The sequence below is a fragment of the Pteropus alecto genome, unplaced genomic scaffold, assembly GCF_000325575.1.
Source record: "Pteropus alecto unplaced genomic scaffold, ASM32557v1 scaffold92, whole genome shotgun sequence".
Taxonomy (NCBI): Eukaryota; Metazoa; Chordata; class Mammalia; order Chiroptera; family Pteropodidae; genus Pteropus; species Pteropus alecto.
The window spans coordinates 8651639-8675281 of NW_006432447.1; the positions used below are offsets into that span (position 1 = coordinate 8651639).

At 39.5% G+C, this 23643-nt stretch overlaps 1 protein-coding gene across 3 annotated transcripts in view; it reads left to right on the forward strand.

Annotated features, from left to right (window-relative positions):
- CPNE4 (copine 4) overlaps nucleotides 1-23643 on the forward strand; it is a 415982-nt gene that overhangs the window by 268460 nt on the left and 123879 nt on the right. For all 3 annotated transcript variants that reach the window (XM_006907248.1, XM_006907247.1, XM_006907249.1), the window contains 2 exons: nucleotides 20356-20427; nucleotides 23123-23197. In XM_006907248.1, the coding sequence (XP_006907310.1) occupies nucleotides 20356-20427; nucleotides 23123-23197 (147 nt within the window). The remainder of the gene's footprint in view (nucleotides 1-20355; nucleotides 20428-23122; nucleotides 23198-23643) is intronic.

Sequence of the window (23643 nt, forward strand, 5' to 3'; positions counted from 1 at the left end):
ACTGAGTAAAGCTAGGTAACTTATTCAGCGATGTCACATAGCTCATAAGAGATGGAGCTGGAACTTGAATGCAGCTATGTTTGGCTCCTAAGTCCTTCATGATATTTTCCGTTTACTCTAACAGCTTGTTACTAACTAGTGTAAATTATGATATAGGGTAAACCCATTATCCAAATTCAGTGGTTGCCCCTGAGTTTCATCATCATGTTCCTTGTAGGCATTTTCTCTCCTCCATGGCTTGGAAGACAGTTGTGACTGTGCAAAGTCCTCTGCTTTCCATTGCCATGTGGCTCTTCTTTAGTGTATTTCTTCCCCGCAAATTCAGAGGGCATCTCTTAAAAGAACCAAGAACATCCTGCCTTATGTTCTCGTAAGTAGGTTAGGGAAATCTGTGACCCTTGAGGAATCGTCAACCGCTGAGGCTCTTACCTTATTCATGAGAGAGGGATCATGCATTGTCTTCCCTCAGAGCAGCTTTTCTCTTATTCGAACTATATCAGAATCACCTAGAGGTTTGCTAAAACACAGTGTGCTGGGCCCCAGCCCCAGAAGTTCTGATTCAGAAGATTTGGCAAGACACCCAGTATTTGTATTTCTAAGTGATGGGGATGCTATTGGTTGGGGGCCACACTTTGAGAACCACTGTCCTAGAGTCTTGGGGGGAGGGATATTAATGAATAATGGACACTGTATCATTAGTTTTCATTATGAAAGAACTAATGTTTGGGGCAATTGTTTGAAGAAATAAAGGAGGACAAAGAAAACATCTGGAGGGCAGGAAAAAAAACTGTCTCATAAAGTTTACAGGCTCACAAACAATCATGTACATGGACTTGAGTGTTCTTGGTGAAGATCTTGATTTCCAGAGTTTGTTCCTCCCATCTACTAAATGTAGTTCAATGGACTATTATCCAGATTGTTGGTTCCTTTCCTGACACAAGTGAATATTAGGATTACAGCAGGTACAATAGATCCGGAAAGGACTGACAGACCATGAGCTATCAATGATCAATAGGAATTTGGTCTCAGATTGGAATGGACCCATTTGGAAGACACAAGATATGACAATGCAGAGGGTGACTTCCAAACTCAATGCAATGCCCATTGTGAGATTCCACAGGTTGGCATTTTGTTGCATAATATCTACTATCCTCATGGCATAAAATTGATGACCCAGGGAAGTCTAATTTGCACATTACAGCCAGCAACTCATTTCCCTTCTGCTTCTCACATGAAAAGCTTTCCCTAACTTTGCAGAACTACTGCAAGCAGAAGCCATATGAGTGATGAATGATGTAATAAATAAATACCGTTATCTCAGCTCCTATAAACTGGCTAAGAAATTCTGGGAAGCAGTGCAACTTTTAATGCTGACTGCCTGTTCTGTTTACTGGGAGGTGGATTCAGGTAGGGTGACCATGAGTAAGTAAGCCCTTAGTTCACCAAGAAGAATAAAATTAATTCTTGCCTTTTTCTTTGTTATCTGTGTCAGACAAGTAATCTTCTTAAATTCAGAGCCTAGGAAAATCCCTTTGCTTTCTCTGGAGTCCTCCTTTTGTACCTTTAAATATCTTTTATGATGTCCTGGACTGGAGTCCTAGATGTGCCACCAGCTCCCTGTGTGATCTTGGGCAGTTTGTTTAACCTCTCTGTGATGCAGTGACCTCATTTATAGAGGGAAGGTTTTGTTTTGATCAATCTTTAAATTCTTTCCAGTTCAATAGTAAATGATTCTCATTCATCTTTTTCCTTTCCCCTTGTCTCTGAAAGTAAGCATCTTTTCCTGCATTCTCATCCATTTTCAGGATGCTCTCTATTCCCATCCCCCACCCCATCCTCTTCCTATCTCATGTATCGCTTAGCGTGTCATTCAGCCACAAACCGTATCACATTCCTAAGTGCCCTCACCTCTCTGGAAAGCAGCTCCTTGTGTCTACTTAATTTCAAAGTTAGTTTTTAAAAGATATACTTCATAACAATTAAAATAGGTGTGTATTTTACAGGCCCTCTTCCATATACATTCACAGTAATATGATACCTCTCTAACTCCATATGGTTACAGGGGCAGAGGACAAGAGATATGGAATGAGATGAAAATTTGCAAGGATTGACATGTCACTACTGAAAAGCAGTTCCTGGTATTTGTATTTGGTCCCAACCCTTTAAGCCAACCTGGTGCGGGCACTGAACCCCCAGCTCACCCCACCAAGGTGTTCCCTGGACCTATCCACCTAAACAATAGAGGGAGCCACTCATACCACCCGAGATTGAAGGTGGCTACCCGGGACCTCTACCACAGCTCCCATTTTTGCTTATTCCCCACCAGCTTTCATTCCCATCCTTCTTCCACCCAAATCAGAACTACTAACTGGAAAAATTCAATCTGAATTCTGTCCCCATGGAATATACACATGCTCTCCCCAACACCTAGCCCTTGCCTTTCCCCTGAAAATGTCTTGCTGTACCTTCTCAATTATCAGCATCTTTGAGTGCCTTATGTAAAAAAATATTCTGTCCTTGGGTTAGTCCCAAAGCCTGAGACACTATAGCACTGTAAACTGAATCATCATTATGCTAATTGATCAAATAACCAGCCAAATAACCAGATAACCAAATAGGCAATTTCCCAAATAATACAGTAGCCTCAAAATTAATTCTCTGCCAAATATTTTTATTTTCCAAAAATAAGGTTTCGAGCTATTTCTAAAGTTTACTGCATTTAAAACTTGCAAAAATTTCTGCCTTTTCTTTTTAGTTTAGGCTACTTATAAAATTTAGTTACTGATTATTATAAACTTCTGAATATAAAATGTGTCCATAAGAAGACTAAACTCTCTTTTGTCTTCTCATCTAAAGGCGGAGGATAAAATATGGTACTTGCTCTTAAAGTACCCACTTCTTCATAGACCAAAGGACTAGGAGGACATATTTGTAATCAGAAAAATTACAAGAAGTATTAGTAAAAACATCATAATATAGCCCAAATGCTAATTTCAAAGAACTCTTATTCAGGTAGAGGAGTATAACACTTAAGCATTATATCAATTTTTAAACATTTGAAGAACTTTAAAACATAAAAAGAATTCTAACCTGAAGAATTGTGGGAAATACTTTCGAGTGAGGTATTTGCTGAGGCTGTGCTCTCTGTTGGGTTTTTGAGAGAGCATTTTGCAGATGCCGCAGGTAAAGCCTTAGTCCCCACTGCATTGCCCACAGGGAAGAGGGTTTGCTTGATAATCTGATGCTGATCATTTATGTTATTTTTGTTACAGAAGAGACCCAGGAGGGCTTGGAGCACTAATAAGAAATATGTTAAGGAAGCATCCTTAGAACTGCAAAGAGGTTTTGACATTCCCCCAAAGCATAGAAAATCCAGTTCAAGCCTAATTTGGGAAGGAGAATATTTTTATTTTGAATTAACCTAATAAAGTTTAGAGGGAGAAAAAATAACAACTGCTTGAGTTATAAAATCATTCCCAAGTCTTGGTTTCAGATTGGAGGACAAAATGAGGCCAAATATGAATTCCTTAACTTTGGCTTGGGTAGAATGTAAGACTTTAGGGCTTCTCTGAACACCAGGGCAGGTTGGGTGACGCCCCCAGCAAGCTGATTATTACACTTCACCCATTCTTCCTTGGAGTCTGCCCACCAGAAGCCTGAGATCTGTGCACATTCCCAAGCCAGTTATCAGAAACAAAGGAGCAGAAATTCTTCAAACCTCTCTCTTTCCGATGAGATTCAAACTAAGAAAATTAGTATTTTAGTCCTCTTGGAGATGGAGTTCCAGTGGAATCAGGAAAGTTTTAAATGGAGAAGAAGAGAGAACCAGTGCTGAGTTTATCCAGGGCAGGTCGGGACTGGCTCTCTGATACTCCTGTCATCTGCTTAAATACTTCCAAGGCAGGGTATTTGTTCTTCAGTGGCAGGTGTCCTGATAACAATAGGGTAACCTAGGACTCCTCCATTTGCCCCAGGCCATCCCAGTTTATCCCTATTGTCTTGCTTTAATTATTAATTCCATCCAATTTCATTTTCAAAAGTGTCCCAATTCGGACAGTATACTTTATGGTCCATTTGCAATAATAAATCACTTTGGTAGCTAACGTTTACTAAATGCTAATCATGTTCCAGGCATTTGTGAGCTTGGTGCTATCAACATTATATAATTGTCATCGTCACCATCACCAAAACCGTCACCATCACCATCACCATCACCATCACTAAATCAAGATTACTGGTCTCCTTAAGTGGTAGAGCCAAGATGCAACAATAGGTATTTGGATTCAAATTCAGAGTGCTAAGCTATTCCTGCCTTATTCCTAAACTGTACTACCTCTGGGCTTCCATTTCATATGCTTAACAAGAAAAAGATTCATATCATCCCTTTACAAATCTCACAAGCCTTCCCACTAATTTTCTCATAAATGGTCAGTTGAAGGGAGGAGACTGATATTTGGGGGGCCTTGTTGTATTTCAGGTGTCATATTAAGTGAGGCCGGTATTGTCTCCAATTGATAGATCAAGATCTAGGCTTTGAGAGCTCAACTAATTCATCTGAGATCATGATGACAGCAAGTTGTGGAGCTAAAATTCAAACCTAAGTTGATCTGATTTCAATACCTGCCTCCCCAATATTCCACATTGCTTACCACTCTGTGTTCAATTTCTACAATGCTTTACAGATTGGAAAAAGTAGAGTGGCAATTCTGCCTAAATGCTATCACTGTAAAACTGCTCACAAAGGTCAAGAAGAAAGCGACCTTTTCCACGAGTTGATAAATTGACTCCTATATCTAAAAAATCTATTCCTCACAGCTCAGGGAGACCTGTGACATCCATCAGCAAATAGACACCCTACTTGTGAGCATTTATCTGAAATACTTCTGAACCAAAGAATCAGAGCAACTTATTGTATTTAAGCTTCATCCTTCCCTTGGCAAAGACCTATTGCTTACATAGCAGTTAAGGATAATGATTGCATGAAAATAACTGATATATATTCATTCATTCATTCATTCATTCATTCAGTGAATAATGCATTTAATACTAACAATAGTGAGAAACTGATATACATCTATACGCTTATTCAAATAAATATGTATAGCCATTCATTTACTGGGCATTTACTATATGCCAGGCACTTATCTAGATGCTGGCGCCTCAGCCATGAGCAAAGGGGACAAAGCCCTGCTTCCTTGAGGCTCACCTATTCCTATATAATATAATAACTGATAATAATAGTCCTATGAAGGATAACCCACTGGGAAAAAGAATAGAGAGTGGTGAGAAGGGGGTGGGTGCTGATTTACATAGGAGTGTCAGAGAAACCTATCTAAGCAGAGACCAGAATAGAGTGTGAGCGTTAGTCACGAAAGGACATCCAGAAAAGTGTTTTAGGCAGAGAGCAGAGCAACTGCTCTTACACACTGCCAGACCCTATACTGAAAACTTTGTCCCAATTCTCTCATTTAATCCTCATAAAACCCCTAGTGGCAATGTACCAGTGTTTCCTTATTTTTCTGCTAAGCACCTGAACCTTGAAGTCACTTGCTCAAGTGCACACCATTTTCAAGTGGGGGAGCCATCAGTTAAACCCAGGCCTCCTGACTCCCAGACAACATCCCCACTGCAACGACTGAGCAAGTCTGTGCCTCAGCCAGTCTGCAATGCTTGCCAGCATTTTCAACGCAAGATTTAGAGAATGACTGATCACGGGAAAACAACATTTGCAAAGCCTGCATCATCTATCTGATTCTGCATCTAATTCTGATCTTTTGTAATATTATTTTTGATAACAGACGAGACCTGAGAGGGCCTGGAACACTAATAACAAATGAGTTAAGCATCCTCTTGGGTCCACAAGAACAAGGGGTTTAAATCTTCATGTCCCCAGGTTCTCCAAATATTGGACTCTGACAACGGCAAGTGGCTCTTGCTCCCGAGACCCTCCTCTAGCTTCCTTAGTGGGCTGTGGGGCCTGCATTACAGGCTCTTCTCCAGAAACTCAAACACATCTTCCACGTGACATTGATGAAAGCCACTCAAGCAAGATCTTGCATCTCTCTCACTATTTGTAGGAAATGGCTCTGGCTCTGTTGTTTTTCCATGCGTAAAGGCAATACAAGCTCATTGCAAAAAACTATTTACAAATAGAAAGAAAAAGTAATATCGTTCTTCATCCCACCACTGAGAAACAGCCGCTAAGCATTCTCGTGCCTAGTCTTCCATATTTTTTCTACACTTGCATATACAAATACTTCTATTTTTAAACAAATATTATACAGGCTTTTCGTTGCTTTTTTCACATCAAAATGTATAGTGAACATCTTTCTATGTTAATGCATATACTTCTATATCATCTATTTTAAGGGCTACATGTTGTTCTGTGATAGCATGCAGGGTGTTCCCATACTGTGGATATTAAGACCGTTTTCATTTTCCACCATTATGAACAATGCTTTGATGAGCAGCATATTGTATATCTTCATTCTCTCAAGAACTGATATTTTTTAGAAAAAAATTAGTAATAGTGAAATACACAGGTGCACTTTTTAAGGTTCTTGATACAAATTGCCACACATCCATGTAGAAACATTGTAGCAACTTCTACTGCCCTGTACAGCACACAAAAGTACTCTTTCTCCTGCATCCTCAGTAACACTTCTCACTTTTAACTGTGTTCCTGTTGATGCCTCGTTCAGCACACGAACAAGAAGGCGGCCCCTCCTCCAAACTGAGTGACCACCCCCAGAGCCACGTCTAACCCCAGCCTGAGCGGGGAGCATGCAGAGTGGTGTGATCCCTCAGCTCCCATGTAGTCCTAGGCTGAACCCCACAGGGTTGATTCAGAGGCTGCAGGTGGGATGAGAAGAGGAGACACTGAGAAGGTTGCCTCACTCCCAGACTCTTTTCTTTCTTTCTTCTCACATTCTCCCATCAGCTCCTGTCCTATGTATCACCTGCACATTGGAGATTCCTAGCTCAGGCCTCTCCTCTGAACCCCAGACTCATGCATTTAATAGTATCCAGATACTAACTCCGCTCAGTCTCACAGACATCTCAAACTCAACACCCTCCTCCTAGCTCAGGCCTTTCCTCTGAACCCCAGACTCATGCATTCAATAGTATCCAGATACTAGCTCAGTCTCACAGACATCTCAAACTCAACACCCTCCAAACCAAGCTTACCATCTCCTCTTGCTCTCCCAACTTGCCCCGTCCACCTATCCCTCCTCCCCTATACTTGGCTCCTTGAATGGTACCTCTATCCTCCAGGTGCAGAGGCCCAAAACCTTGGAGCTTTCCCTCAACCCTCCCACTCTCTCCACCCCACAGCCCAACCATCAGTCAATCATGATGCCCCATCAATTATCCATCCCTTCTCTCTCCTTCACTTCTAGGACCCCAGTCCAAACCAGCCAATGACCATAGTTATTTCTGTGGGGGGATTGATTGGATGGAAGAGAGAAGAGGAGCAAGGACCCTTTGCTAAGCATCTGTGTGTGCCTGATGCTGAGATTTTGTTAATACTCATTACGTATGTGATAAACCCATGGAGTAGGTTATATTATCACTGTTTCGCAGAAGAGGAAACTGAGTCTCAGAGAGGTTAACCTGCCTGGTCCCACACCAGAGTAAGCATTCTGAGCCTCAGATGTGATTCTTTTTTAAAAAATTTTAATTACAATTGATGTTAAATATTATATTAGTTTCAGGTGTACAGCATAGTGGTTAGACATTTATATAACTTATAAAGCGATTCCCTCAATTAGTCTAGTATGCACCTGGCACCATACATAGTTTTTCCAATGTTATGGACTGTATTCCCTGTACTGTATTTTATATCCCCATGACTATTTTGTAACTGCCAGTCTGTACTTCTGAATCCCTTCACCTTTTTCACCCTGTCCCCTAACCATGCTCATATCTGGCAAACATCATTTCGTTCTCTATATCTATGAATTTGTTTCTGTTTTATTTGTTTATTTATATATTTTTTAGATTTCACATATAAGTGAAATCATATCATATTTGTCTTTCTCTGTCTGATTTATTTCACTTAGCATAACACCCTCTACCTCCATCCATGTTTTCACAAATAGTAAAGTTTCATTTTTATTTCATTATATATATGTACTACATTTTCTTTATTCGGTCATCTATCAATGGACACACAGGTTTCTTCCATACCTTGGCAATTGTAAATAAAGCTGCAGTGAACATAGGGATGCATCTATCTTTTCGAATTAGTGTTTTTTTATTTCTTCAGATAAATATTCAGAAGTAGATTGCTGGACTGTAAGGTAGTTCTATTTAAAATTTTTTGAGGAACCTCCATTCTGTTTTCCATAGTGGCTACACCAACTTGCAATCCCACAACAATGCGTGAAGTTTCCCTTTTCTCTGCATCCTTGCCAACACTTGTTATTTCCTGTCTGTTTGATAACAGCCATTCTAACAGGTGTGAGGTGATAGCTCATTATGGTTTAAATTTGCATTTCTCTCATGCTTAGTGACACTGACCATCTTTTCTTATATCTCTTCGCCAACTGTATGTCCTCTTTGGAGAAATATCTATTCAGGTCCTTTACCTGTTTTTTAATCAAATTGCTTGTTTGTTTTGGTGTTAAGTTGTATGAGTTCTTTATATATTTTGGATAGTAACCTCTTATTGGATGTATCGTTGATGAATATCTTTTCCCGTGGTTGTCTTTTTGCTTTGCGATCATTTCCTTTGCTGTGCAGAAGCTTTTTATTTTGATGTAGTCTCATTTGTCTATTTCTTCTTTTGTTTCCCTTGCCCAAGGAGACATAGCCAAAAAATATACTGAGAGAAATCAAACCTCATGTGTGATTCTTGCTGGATGTTTTATAGCAAGAGTGAAGCTAGGGGGCCAGTTAAGTGTTCTCAGCAGTGGCCTGAGTGAAAGAGACCTCCCCTTTCTGGTAAGCTCCATGAGTGTGAATCACTTCATATATCTGGTAGAGTTTAGCACAGGGCTTTGATTGAGTTCTGCCTCTGTCATTTATGGGAAGCAGAAAGAGTAAAAAAAAATCTGGGAGAAGACTGACTGGATTCAAATCCCAGTTCTGCAAATTACTAAGCCTTTCTGTAGTGGGCTAAATGGTGGCCCTAAAAAGATATGTCTACATGCTAAGCTCCAGAATCTGTGAACATGACTTTATTGGACCAAGAGTCTTTGAAGATCTAATTAAGTAAAAGATTTCAAGATGAGATCATCCTGGATCATTCAGGTGGGCCCTAAATCCAGTGACAAGTGTCTTTATAAAAGACCCAGAGAGAACAGACATATACAGGAAAGAAGAAGGCCATGTGAAGGAGCTGAAATAATCTAGCCACCAGCCCAGGCATAATGGCAGGAACCAGAAACTGAAAGAGACAAGATACAGAAATCTCCCGTAGAGCCTGTGGAGGGATCATGACCCTGCAGACACCTTGATTTCAGACTTTACGCCTCCAGAACCATGAGAGAATAAATTTCTGTCATTTTATGCTACCAAGTTTGTGGTAATTTGTTATGGCAGCCCTAGCAAGATCATATAGTCTCTATACTCAGTTTTCTCATTCATAAATGGGCATGTGATAACACTTATTTCATAGGGCTGTTATGCAAATTAAATAAATCAATACACATAAGGCACATTAGAGCAGTACCTGGCAATAAGTGCTCTCGAAGTAGTATTTATTATGATTCTTTAATAATTATGCGACCTTAGTTATCTTTAAGTCTCCGTTCCTTTCACCTATTAACTGGTAATAATAAAAATAGTCTATTTGACCGCCTTTACTCTTATCTACTTCCCCCACTTCTAAATAAATAGATAGATAGATAGATAGATAGATAGATAGATAGATAGATAGATAAATAAATAACCTTAGTCTAACAACCTCAAAGCTGGAATTTGCTTCTTTCACTAAAAAAAAAAAGAAGTTTGGTCAAAGATTTTCTCTACTTCTCCTCTGTCCTATGGACTACTAATATTTGGTTGCCAACCTCACCGAAGACAAGTCACAGCCTGGCAAATGTGATGGTTGAAAAGATGTCTTGTGCCCTTGACCTGCCAAAACACTATACTCTGGGCATTAGGCTGTTTGGAGCTGTGTCTCTTTCCTCTTTCTCCTGGATGCCACGTGGTGAGGATGTGGTGGTAGGGATGGTGGCTTCTGACTAATAACTGAACCAGGTAATTTGTGGTGATGATGGGACCTTACTCCCATCATCAGAGGCAAAGGTGGATAATTAATACACAGTAGTCCTAAATCCCTCTCAGAAACTCTCCCTCCACTCTATCCCTTGCTAATGAAGTCAGAGAAAGGATAAAAGCCTATAATTACACTTGAAGTAATTAGAACCCTGCTTAATAGAAAGCTTAAGACAGGAAGCCCAAACCAGTAGATTACCCATTGCCCCTGTCATTCCGAATGCCTCTGTCATTCCAAATCATTCTCCCTAGGGTGGGTCTTTTGTGTCCCCACTGGGAGAGAGGACTGTGCTGATTTTACATAAAATGTATACACACATACAGGCACACACACACACTCATGTTGTATATCCTCTCCCCTGAATGGCTGAGAAAGCTTCAGCATTGTACCTTCTTAATTCTTACAACTTTACCTATTAATAAAAAATCTAAATAAGCAGAACAGATTAAGTGTTTTTTATAAATCTTTTTAATCTAATCGTACTGTACTAAAATTGTTCACATGCAACTCTCACGTTCTAGCTCAGTGCTTCTCAACTCTCGTGTGCATGCAGATCACCTGGGGATCTCATTAAAATGCAGATTCTGATTCAGTAGGTTCAGGGTTGGGGCCTGAGATTCTGCATCCCTAACAATTTGCGAGGCCATGCTGCTACTGCTGGGCAGGGCCAGATAGGGTCTGGGAGGGAAAGACACATTGTGAGGAGCAAAGGAAGAGGTCGTCTCAGTCCCACAGATGACTTCGCTTTCCTTGTACCTCAGCAGCTCTTCCAAACCTCTAATGTGAACCTTGAAGAATGAATACAATTTGTCAATTGAGGGGAGAGGGTGCAAGTAATCCTAGGCGGAAGAAAAAGCGTAGTCCTTGAAGGGTTGTTTTTTTTTTTTTATGCTCTTTAAAATATTGTTAAGGCTTTCTTTGATTGGTAGTACACAGAAGAGGCCAACATTCTCAGGAATTACTCTGTGCTCAAACAAGATCATGGGTGTTTCGGTTCGGCACTGGAGCAAGGCAACCAGGACATGGAGAGAGAACACCAAGAGAAGGCTCTTCCGGCATAATATTTACCTTTAGCAGGTCTGATTTCTACCAGATGAAGTGACATTTCCCAGAAATCTTAGGATGGTAAATGGAATGGTAGGGAGTTCCCTAAAATTAGCCATCACTGAGGACATCACTGCTTCTTTTCCTGGGACTCTGAACCCGATTGTGTGCGAAGCCAGTCTTAGTTTCCCATGTTTAGTGCTGCTAATTGTCATAAACATGGTGGCTTAAAACAGCAAAAATTTATTCTCTCACAGTTCTGGGTGGCAAAATGAAATCAAGGTGTCAGCAAGGCCAAGCTTAGAGAGATTCCGTTCCTTTCCCTTTTTAACCCTTGGTGGCTGCCAGCGTTCCTTGCCCTGTGGCCGCATTACAGCAAACATCCAGTATCTTCAGATCTCTCTCTGGCCTGTTCTCATATTTCAGTTCCAAGTGCCTCATCAAATCTTCCCCTGATGCCCTTTTATAAGGACACTTGTGATTGCGTTTAGGGTCTACCAGTATAATGCAGGGAAAACTCCCATCTTAAGACCCTTAATTGCATCTACAGAGACCTTTTTGTATGTGTGTCAGATAAGGTAATATATACAAGTTTCAAGGATTAGGACATGGACATCCTTCGAGGGTCATTTTTTTTGTCCACTGCAGCCAACCTTGCTAAAGACCTAGACTAGGTGCAACATGGCCAAGAGCCTAGTCTCTGGGGATAAATTAGAGGTCTTTCTGTTCTTCATACTCACTCTGCTCCTCAGATTCACATATGTACTTTGTACCTTGTCTTCCCCCACCAAAGCATCATCTCACCTCTCTCTGATTATTTGATTTTCCTCTTCCTCCTCTTTGGGTCAGGAGAATTTCTTCAGAAATGCCTTACCTGCCCTCCTGGACCAGACCAGTCCCCCTCTCATGGCATGATGTTGCTTCCCCTTGCAGAGTTGGAATTTGACATGTGTTTTGTGTGACTATCTCTGAAAAGGCAGTACACCTGCCCACCATGTGTCATCATTTTATTCTTAACCATCCAGCCAATAATAAATACTCAGTAAATGTTTGTTTAACAAAGGAATGAATCCTGGCTTCACTTCTTATAAGCTGTCTGTATTATTATTCTGTTAGGGCTACCATAATGAAATTCCACAGACTGATGATGACTTGAACAACAGATATTTATTTCTCATAGTTCTGGAGGCTGGAATTTCAAGACCAAGGTGACAGCAGGGTTGGTTTGTGGTGAGGCCTCTCTTACTGGCATGCAGACAGCTAGCCGCCTTCTCAGTGTCCTCACATGGTCTTTCTTCTGTGTGCATATGCTGAGAAAGATCTCAGATATCTTTCTCTTCTTATAAGGACACCAGTCCTATTGGATTAGGGCCTTACTCTTATAATCTCATTTAACCTTAATTATCTCCTTAAAGGCCCTGTCCCTAAATATAGTCAGATTGCAGATTAGGGCTTCAACATAAGAAAACGAGGGGGACACAATTCAGTCCATACTGCTATGTGACCTTAGATAAACTCCTAAATTTCTCTAAGCCTTGCTTCTCTTGTCTCAGTTATTCGGGGGCAACAGAGAGTTAATTAAATGACAGTAAATGAGATAATGTGTGTGAAACACTTGACACATTATCTGATACAGAGTAAAAGTTTTGTTTGTTTTCCTCCAGAAGAAGACAAAGATCAGGCAGTAGAAAGATTATTTGGGAGGTGAAAAAACACCAGAAGGGGAGTGGAGAAGTAAGACAGGAGAGGGAAAGCAGCCCATAAAATAAATGTGCATTGTCTAACAAATCACTACTGGGGAAACTCAGGTGACTGTGTAGAACGAACACTGTGGAGTCACCCTCACCCCTGAGACAAAGGAGCTGGGGGATTTCTGTACCAACAATCATCAGTGTTTGAGGTCCTCTCCCAAGGATGTAAATCCTCCTGACTTCCAGCCTGCTGTGACTGTGGACAGCAGGCGTGGATACCAGAGAAAACCTTCAGGCAAAGACATGTCTGCCAGCTCTGCAATAGTAAAGCCAGAAGGGATCTGTCTGCTACAATGAACCATCAGGGAACCTTAGCTGTTAGCTGTAGCAGTAGTAGTAGTCATTGTACTAGTAATTTTCAGAATGCCTAGAGATGCTGCTTGACAAAAGGATGCTGAGACCAAACAAGTGCAGGGAATGCTCGCCACACGGTTGTCCTCGAGGATTTGCCACTAAAGCTCTATTGATGTCCTGCAGTTGAGATGTCAAACCTTTTCTAATCCAGTGATTTCCAGACTTACTACACAAAGGCTTTTCTTTACAATATGTACTTACCTTTATGGAATGAAAGTTCTCTGATATATGCTTTGGGGATTATCATTTCTGGCTTCTAGAGATGTGACCGTCAGGTATTATAAAGACGTTTTTAATCTGTTCATCACTGCAACCTCAGAACAGTGCCTGGCACACAGAAGTGTTCAGTACATGTTTGTTGTTGTAACAGAGTCTTAAAGCAATTTCAAGAAAGTGTCTGAAGATATTTTCAGTAAAAGCATTCTCATGCAAAATAACTGTCTAGTCTCTAAAATGACTGTTTTGAAAGATTTTGAAAGAAAATTCAGCTGAATATACATACACTTGTTGAAACAGAGGCCAAAACATTTTTTATTCTCCTGGCTTTGTTCCCATTCATCTTAATGAAACAATAGACGTTCCTGAAAAACGAGTATCCATGCTGTTAGAACACTGTCCACTTCACAGAAGCACTTCCTCCTCAGATTTATGTGTGAATGCAGATCAGGTCCCTCTGGTCCAACTTTGCTAAAAAGAGTATTCTAACTTCACTTCCTCCCCCTCCACTTCACCCTTTTGCTAAGAATTGCAGCTGTGACCCCACTTAAGGGTGAAAAGAATCAAATTAGAGGACTTCTGACAAGAACACCCTCTTTAGCTTGATGCCAGGCAGAGCTGGCTATTTGTTGGCCTCAAATGTCAGCTGGGACCAGAGTGAATTCTTGTCACTCTTTCTCATCCTCTGACAAGACCTAAAGCCTTTCTAAGCCTGATGCGTTTGCTTCCTCTGCAACAAAGCAAGCATGAGAAGTGGGATTTGCAACAAATAGGCTTTTCTCTACAGATCACTGCTCCAGCTGGGCATCCCTACTATTTCTGCCCAACTGTGGTACCAATGGCAACATCATTGTTTGTCAATCACTATTACAATGAAAGGTTTGAAAACCTAATTATCACTCATTCTTTGGAGCTGAGTCGGCGGCCTGGAGGCTGTAAAATAAATTTAATTGCCTGCTGGATTAGCCATTCGTATACCCAAATGCCCATTTCTTTTTTCCCCCGCCTTTATTAAAATATAATAGACTATTAGTTGCTTGTCTTTACATTGTACAATTCAGTGAGGTTTTTTTTTTTTTTTTCAGTTATAGTTGGCATACAATAGTCTACCAGTTTCAGCTGTGCAGTGACCAGAGATCTACATAACTCGCAAAGCGGTCACCACACTAAATCTAGAACCCTTCTTCCCCCTCACTTATTTATTACATAATTAACCATCTTCCCCATGCTACACTCTACATCTCCATGCCTGTTCTACAGCTATCGAGTTGTACTGCTTAAACCCTTTGCCTCTTTTTAGCTGTCCCTTCCAACCCCTCTCCCATCTAGTGGCCCTCAAAATATTCTCTGTTCTATGAGTTTATTTCTGCTTTTGTTGTTGTTGCTGTTTATTTTGTTCTTTAGATTCCACATGTACATGAAATCATGCAATATTTGTCTTTCTCTATCTGACTTATTTCATTCAGCCCAATACCCTCTAGGCCTATCAAAGCAATATCTTTTTCCATCCCCTTCCATTTAGTCTGTGTGTGTCTTTTAATAGGCAGCATATTTAGGTGGTTTGTTTTCTTATCCATTCAGCCACTCTATCTTTTGGTTGGAGAACTTAATTCTTTTCCATTTGAGGTACTTGTTGATAGGACTGTAGTTATTACCATTCTTTATTCATGTTTTTTATACATGATTTTTTCTTCTTAAAGAAGTCTCTCCAACAATTCCTGTAATACTGACTTGGTAGTGATAAATTCTTTTAGCTTACCTTTGTCTGGGAAGCTCTTTATCTGTCCTTCAACTCTAAATGATAGCTTTGCTAGATAAAGCATATTTGGTTGTAGACCCTGGGTTTTCATCACATCAAATATTTTGTGCCAAGCCTTTCTGTCCTGCATAGTTTCTTTTGAGAAATCAGCTGCCAATCTTATGGGTGCTCCCTTGTAGGTAACTAACTGCTTTTATCTTGCTGCTTTTAAGATTCTTTCTTTGTATTTAACCTTTGGCATTTTAATTATGATATGTCTTGATGTGGGCCTCTTTGGATTCCTCTTTTTTGGGACTCTCTGAGCTTCCTGGGGTTGTATGTCTATTTCCTTCACCAAGTGAGGGAAGTTTTCCATCATTATTTCTTGAAATACTTCTTCAATGTCTTGTTTTCCTTCCAGTACCCCTATGATATTTTTACATTTAATAGTGTCCCCTAGGCTCCTTAAATTATTATTAGAGTCTTGGTTTCTTTTTTCTTGCTATTCTGATTGAGTGTCCTTGGCTTCCCCATCTTCCATATCAGTGGTTCAAGCCTCTTCTTTATCCACTCTGATTATTCCATCTAATATGTTCTTTATCTCAGATAATGTGTTCTTCATTTCTGACTGATTCCCTTTTATAATTTCCATTTCCATTTTTATCTCTTTGTTAAAGTTCCACTGAATTCACCTATACTTCCCCTAAGTTCATTAAGCATCTTTATAACCAATGTTTTGAACTCTGCATCTGTTAGATTGCTTGACTCCATTATTCCTGGATCTCTGTTCTGTTCTCTCCATATGGTTTCTGCTTCTTTGTCTTCCAATTTTGGCTGCCTTTCTGTATCTGTTTCTATGTACTAAGCAAAGCTCCTGAGTCTCCCGGTCTTATTAGTGCAGATTTTGTTTACTAGGTGTCCAGTGGCACAGTCCTGAGAGGGGTTCAGCTGCAGGCCAAATTTAGCCCAAGCCTCTACCCCTCTGGGGCCACCTGTTAAGAATCAGCAAGCAATCCACAGATGCTGTGCTTATAGTTGCCTCAAGAAACCACACCAGAAACTGAGGCCAGCTGCCACCAGTGTGAGTCCTGGCACTGCTCAGCAAGGAACACATGAGTCTCTGAGGACTCACCTGGATGTGGCTTGAGTGGGGCCACGAATTGGTGGAGGGTAGTTTTAGGGAATCCTCTGGGCAAAAAGAGCTCTGTTATCCAGTTTAATGATATCTCAGCTACAATGGCGCTGAGTCTGCACACTGGGAGTGGGGAGGGCTCAACAGAGGGACAATGGATACTGCCAGCATTTCTGCTCGGGAGAGAGGCTTGGCCCCAGCCCTTGCTCCAAAAACTCATAAATAACTATGGGATATAATGCCAATTCCCTTTTTTTAAATGCTGTCTTATTGATAGCCAGCTTTAAATTTTCTGTGTTTTTAATCATTATGCTACAGTGCCCTTCACTGAGGCTTTCGATTTACTTCATTCTTTTTTCCCTCCATTTACTTGTGAATCTATTTATTTATGTATTTATTTAGGGTGACATTGGTTAATGAAATCCAGTAAGTTTCAGGTGTACAATTCAACAGTAAGACATATATCTATATCTATATCTATATCTATCTATCTATCTATCTATCTAGATATAGATATATATTGCTCTGTGTGTTCACCGGTCATAGTTAGATTTCTTTCTGTCACCACATATTTGATCCCTTTTATTTCATCTACCTCTCTCCTTCCTTTCCCCCTTACCCTCTATAACCACTAGTTTGTTGTCCATGTCCATGAGCCTCTGTTTGTATGTCCTGTTTGTTTGTTGTTTTTAGGTTTATATCCCACATATCATGTAGTTTTCAACTTTGTCTGGCTTATTTTGCTTAGCATGATTATCTCGAGGTCCATTCATGTTGTCGCAAATGGCGGTATTTCATCTCTTCTTACAGCTGAATAATAGCCCATTGTATATATGTACCACAGCTTCTTTATCTAATCATCTAATGTAGGACACTTCAGTTGCTTCCATTTCCTGGCCACCATGAATAATGCTGCTATGAACTTCGGTGTGTGTATATCTTTTCGGATATATGTTTTCAAGTCTTTGTGGTAAATACCCAGTAGAGAGATTGCTAGATCATATGATAGATCAAATCTTAATTTTTTGAGGAACTTTCATACTGTTTTCCATAGTGGCTGTAGCAATTTGCAGTCCCACCAGCAGTGTATGAGTGTTCCATTTTCCACATCCTCTCCAACATTTGTTATTACTTGTCCTATGGATAATAGCTATTCTAACAGATGTGAGATGGTATCTCAAATTACTTTATTCTTGAGATTTAATGTGATTATTTCTTTACAATCTTCTCCAGGGTTAAGCACACTGACATGGGATTCAGGGCTTAAAAGCAAACACAAAGAGTGAAAATCCAGCTGTGAAAATTTTCTGACTCTGTTTCATGAGTTTGTTTACCAGTTAGAATGTTGCTAGATCTTAGTTTCTGGAGTCAGACCTGTGCTCAGATCTCTACCACACTACGTCTTGTCTCTGTGGCCTTGGGAAAAATACTTAAACTCTGTGTCCTATTTTCCTCATCTATGAAAGGAAATTAATAATATAAAATTCGTGGGGCTGTAAAATTAACAATAAAGTGACCACAAAATCAAAAACCTTACTCAATTTCTTATTCCCTTCAGATTTTATTCACTCTCTCTTCCCCACTTTATAGCCAAATTTATTGAAAGAATCATCTTCATGTGCTTACTCAGTTTCCTTCCCTCTTTCTCTCTTCTTCAACCTATTCCATTCTGTTTTCTGCCCCAAACCTGAATACATGTCCTTTGCCTCCAAACTTAATGTCTTCTTCTCATGTCCCTTATCTAGTGAATGGCACAATCTGATCCAATGATGCATTTATGATGTGTCCCTCTCTCTTCCATATTCAATCCATTTTCAAGTTCTGACTACTTCACATCTAAATATATCATAAATACAGCTTCTTCTCTCTATCTCCACAGCCACCATCACCTCTTGCCTGGACTGTCATAGAAAGAGATTCTTAAGTGGTCTGCTCTCATTCACCCCACCACCTGTTCATTTACTCTCTCCACATGGCCAATGCATCTAAGCTTTGTGATGAGTTTTCTTTGTTTATTTGACCATTTGGTTAATTCCTATCTCCCCACTAGAACGTAAGCTCCATGAGGTCAGAAATTGCATCTGACTTTACTTACCTCTTTATTCTTTGTGCCTAGCACCAAGTCCAGCATACAATGAGAGCTAAGTAAATATGTGTGGAGTGAATAAGCATCTGCCACATAATTTGTGCTCCTTAAGTGGGAGTTCCCATTGCTGTCATTGTCATTGTTTCGTCGTCGTCATCATCATCATCATCATCATCATCATCATCATCATCTTCATCAGTATTACCAGGTGATTCGTTACAGAAATATTCTTTCCTCTTCAGATTATAGCCAACTAATCCTCAGGATCTTTAAATCTGCTTGGCTTAGGAAAGTTCTCTGAAACTTTTTGCATTTGACACTAGCATGCTCAGAATTGTCATTGCTCTAACACAGAAACTAAAATATATAAGGATTTCAGAGAATGGGTTTGTTGCCCTGCTTTCACAGTGATCTCCTTGCCTCTCTTTCTGTAAATATGGGTATCATTACCTAATGCTGCATAGAATATTATCCCAGATTTTGACAGCTTTTAAAAAATAAACATTATCTCACAGTTTCTATGTGTCAGGAATCGGGGTGAGGGTAGGGGGCTAGCAACATAGCTATGTCCTCTGGATCAGGGTTTCTCACAAGGCTTCTTTCAAGGCACAGATATCTCAAGGCTCAACTTGGGGGAGGAGCCTGCTTCCAATCTCAGTTGTATGGCTGTTGGCAGGCCTGGGATTTCTATTGGCTACTGACTGGAGACATCCAATTCCTGGCCACATGGACTGCCCTCTAGGGTTTCTCACAACATAATAGCTTGCTTCCCCCAGAGCAAACACTCGGGATGTGTGTGTGTGTGTGTGTGTGTGTGAAAGAGAGAGAGAGATAGTGATAGTGAGCGAGAAAGAAGTCACAGCCAATTGGTAACAATCTCAGAAGTGATATCCCATCACTTTTGTGGTATTCTGTTCATTAGAAGCAAGTCACTGGATCTGTCCCATACTCAAGGGGAAGGAATTACACAATGGCATGAATACCAGGAGGTGAGGATCACTGGAGGTCACCTTAGATAGAAGCTACCTACAGCAATGTGTGACTTTGTTCTCCCTAGGCAAGAGCACACTGCTTTCACTTGATTCTTCCAAACTTTTCTCCTTTAGGAATCATGAGTTGCATACCCATCAGCGCCTCAGTGCATCACCATACTTCTTTTCCTAGAAAGGAAGAAAGGGGGGGAGGTTCTGCTAAGAATAGCTTCTAATATAATAATAATTTTTAATAGCTTGTAATATAATAACAAGTTTAGTTGTCATTACACATTGTGCATTGACACTAAATCATGGAGAAGACCTCAGTTACTCGTGCTGGTTTGTCTGAGCATCAGTTTCCTGATGACTTACTTTATAGCTTTCTAATGAATATATTAAAAATAGAGCTTTAGAGGTAATAAATACAGAAGATGTATATTTAGATATTGGGTTTCTTTCCCTCCCTGCACTTCGTCCCCCAGCTTTGCACAGTTTTTAGTGCTAATTTGACATCATTCTGAAACTTCATCTACTTTATCTTAATGTACATATTCAACATTTGCCATCTAATTTTGATATAAATCCTTCAGCAATAATTAAGCCACCTCTTAATTGACTGAGTTATCTGTAATTTGTCACACACTCACTCTTATATCACATGTTACAAGAAGAAAAAGGGAATAACCTATATTTAGGAGTTTCATGGAAAAACCTTGGAAAATAAATGGACATAGATGTCATAATTTCAAGGAGAGTTGTGAACGCAGAATTTTGTTAAAAAGTAGACCTGCAGTTGTATGACCAGTATCTCCACATTTTGTTTCCTTCTGTGCAGATCGTTTCCCAGAGAAAGCTGTCCAAATCCTTGTTGAAGCATGGAAACACGGCTGGGAAATCCTCCATCACGGTGAGCCCTCCCTAGGCAGCCATCCGCTCAGGGGCCATGTTGTAGCTGCTTGGGATGAACTAGATGTGTGGCAAGCAGACCCTGTGGCTATTGGGAGTTGATGCCACAACTGCTCAGCTATCTAAGTCACACTCTTTTAAATTCTTTCTTTCTTTCTCCTTCTTGCCAATACAATTTTGACCTTTCCACCCCTAGGAAAAAAGGGGTGGAAGGATTTGAAAGTGAGGCCATTCACTTGAAGCCATTCATGTCTACTAAGCTAAGCCCTTCTGCATTTGCAATATAGGTTTCAGTGGGAGCTAAAGATGGAGTTGTCGAGAACGGTAAGAAAATGGGATTGTGTGGAGTTTTCAAATCATCAAAGCTACCTATCCCTACCTCTAATTTTTTCTGAGAATTAAAAATTTTCTCTAATCACATTTAATCCAAGGTTTGGTGTGTTACCAAAAGTCCAGAGAGCCCAGCATTTAACTCTCTTCTTTAATATAATAGTTTGGAGCTATGCTGTCTTATTTGGTAACCAGTAGCCACATGTGATTATTTAAGCTTAAATAAAATTATTAAAATTAAATAAAAGCAGATATTCATTGCTTCGTCACACTAGCCACATATCAATTGCTCAATAGTTACATGTGACCAGCAGCTACAATGTCGGACAGTGCAGATTGTGATTGCAGAATGTCCTATTGGGCAATGCTGGAAGTGCTTCTAAATAAAATCTTAAGTTTTCATATATTCGAATCTTTGACATCTTTTATTAGAGCCTTTGAGAAAGGTAGAACAAGTTGTCTAACTAGTTAGATTTGTGGACCAAAAAAAATGATAGAAAAAAGGAAATTGCTAGGAAGAGAAATTGCCGAGGCCAACCTCCTGAGCTCTGTGAACATTTCTTTTTAACTGGAAAATGACATTCATTTTTTAAAATAAAATTTAGACTGTTTCTAAAGGAAAAATTCAAAAGACTTCGCAGTGGCGAAAGTTGTGACCATTCTTACGATAACTTACCTGAATTTGTTGCTTGAATATTTTAAATGACATAGTCATGTCAAAGCTTTTTCTTGACTGCCATGTTCAATCATGAACAAATCATTCAAATGGCCTTTGAAGACCCCGTTGGTGTTCTGAAAAGCCACAGACCCAAACCAAAGGCTCACTCCTAAAACCCACAAACCCAGAGAAGCCATGGGTGGTAGACCCAGGTATAAGATTTGCCATGGTTCTTTCCCGTGGAAACAAAACCTCACCTTGCCATCTTTTCTCTAAGACATCTTGATATTATTTTCCTAAACACATCCCAGAGAAAATTTATTTCCTTCTTAGTTTTAAATATTTAAACACTCCACTTAATCTTGGAACTTTGGGTCAAAACAGTGGCTTTATTAGCTTTTGGAAAACACTTGAAAATATGTGTAAAATTTTCTAGGCTTCTGCAGATGGAGATTATACCTTTTATCCTCTTTCCAAAAGTGTCTGTGACCACAAAATAGTTAAAGACCATTTTTCAAGTGAAGTGTAACAGGCATTAAGGTGATAGGGGACAAAAGAGGACCGAATAAAAAATTTAAATAGAATAGTTTCTAGTTTATCAAGCAATTTTTGAGTTTTTTACTGTGTATCTAGACTTATATTTTCTACTCCTTAGTTCCTTAGTTCCTCACATTTTAGGGGGTGAGTATTTCCCTCTTTAGTCAACCTTTTCACCTTAATATTAAGTATAAAATAAAAATTTCCAGTGCCTACCAGTATGTACTCAGAACAGATGGACACAACTCATAATAGAAAAATTGAGCTCAGATAGAATAGAGATAAAATTGAATTAAAACTCAGTATCTTGACATAACCAGTTTAATAAGGATATCCACATGCTATGGCCTCTGAATGCATGGTAAAGTCCTAAACATTAATTATAAATGGTTTAACCTATATGCAACTAGACCGGTCCCTAGATTTGTATTGTTGTTATTGTTTTTCTCTTGACTTTTCCCATCAATTTCTGCTCCAAAGCTTTGAGAGTCACTGACTATTAAATATTGGAAAGTGATTTATTATGTAAGAGGCTCTTATATAATATTATCTCTTCATTTGTACCAAAATCCTTGTCAGGAATTCTCTGTTCTTGAGAGTTAAGGGCTTAGGTCCTTATTCATTCATATCATCTATCTAGCTACCTATCTCTCGTCAGTTCAGAAAGCCCAGTGATAGTCTTTTTGAAAAATGGTATTTAGAACATTTCTTTAATGACTATATAACCATTAGTCTGCAAAGGACATAGAGACTTTTTTTTCCCTACCCCTTGTTGGTCTGACTCAAAACAGTGAAGAAATGTTACTGCTCCTTTTTCTTTGTAACTTCCCAAAGAAAATAATATATATTTACTTATGTAAGTGCCATCCAAAGCTCTTTAAAGAGAGAAGCTCTTCCTAACTGCTGCTCCAAATATATCTTCCTCCAGCTTTTGCCCCATCTCTTATGTTCTTATGCTCAGCATAAATGAAACCTAGTTATCTACTGTTATTTATTCTAGAGAGTTCTCTTGTATACCTGCAAATGCTGTGCCATGTTCAGTTATGGAAAACTCTTTACCTAATGACAGTCTTTGTTGATTTTTGGACCAAATATGAACTAAATTTGTTCATGAATTCCTGGGCTGAGTGGTTCAATTGCTCCTGCAGCTGATGTGTGCTTTTTCCTTTAGGTGATTGCTGAAGAATTATCTGGCAATGACGACTATGTTGAACTTGCATTCAACGCACGGAAATTGGATGACAAGGTAAAGTGTTTGGCATTAACCTTATTAAAGGAAGTAATAAATCCAGCACACAAAGTTTAATCAGATTTTCCCCTGCAGTTATTTTTTTCTTTTTCAACCCACATTATTGAACAGACCAAAGATTTCAAAGAGGTCTTCAAAGTAAGACTTCCCTAAATTGAGAAGCAGTTAATGATATGGAGGAGGGGCTATAATTAAAACATGGCCATTTTATTACACCAAGATTTCATTTGTTCCCAAATGCCACAAGTCATATGTGCACAGGTAAATAAGATTTAACCCCACTGCTAGGGACATTTCAAAGGAAAAAGAGAAGATGTGAAAGAGAAGAAAAATAACATTTATTAAGCACCTATATTTGATAGGTATAAGGTTAAGAACTTTTCATGCATTATCACATTTATTCTTCTTATAACTTACATGCAGAAGGTATTATTAACCCTGTT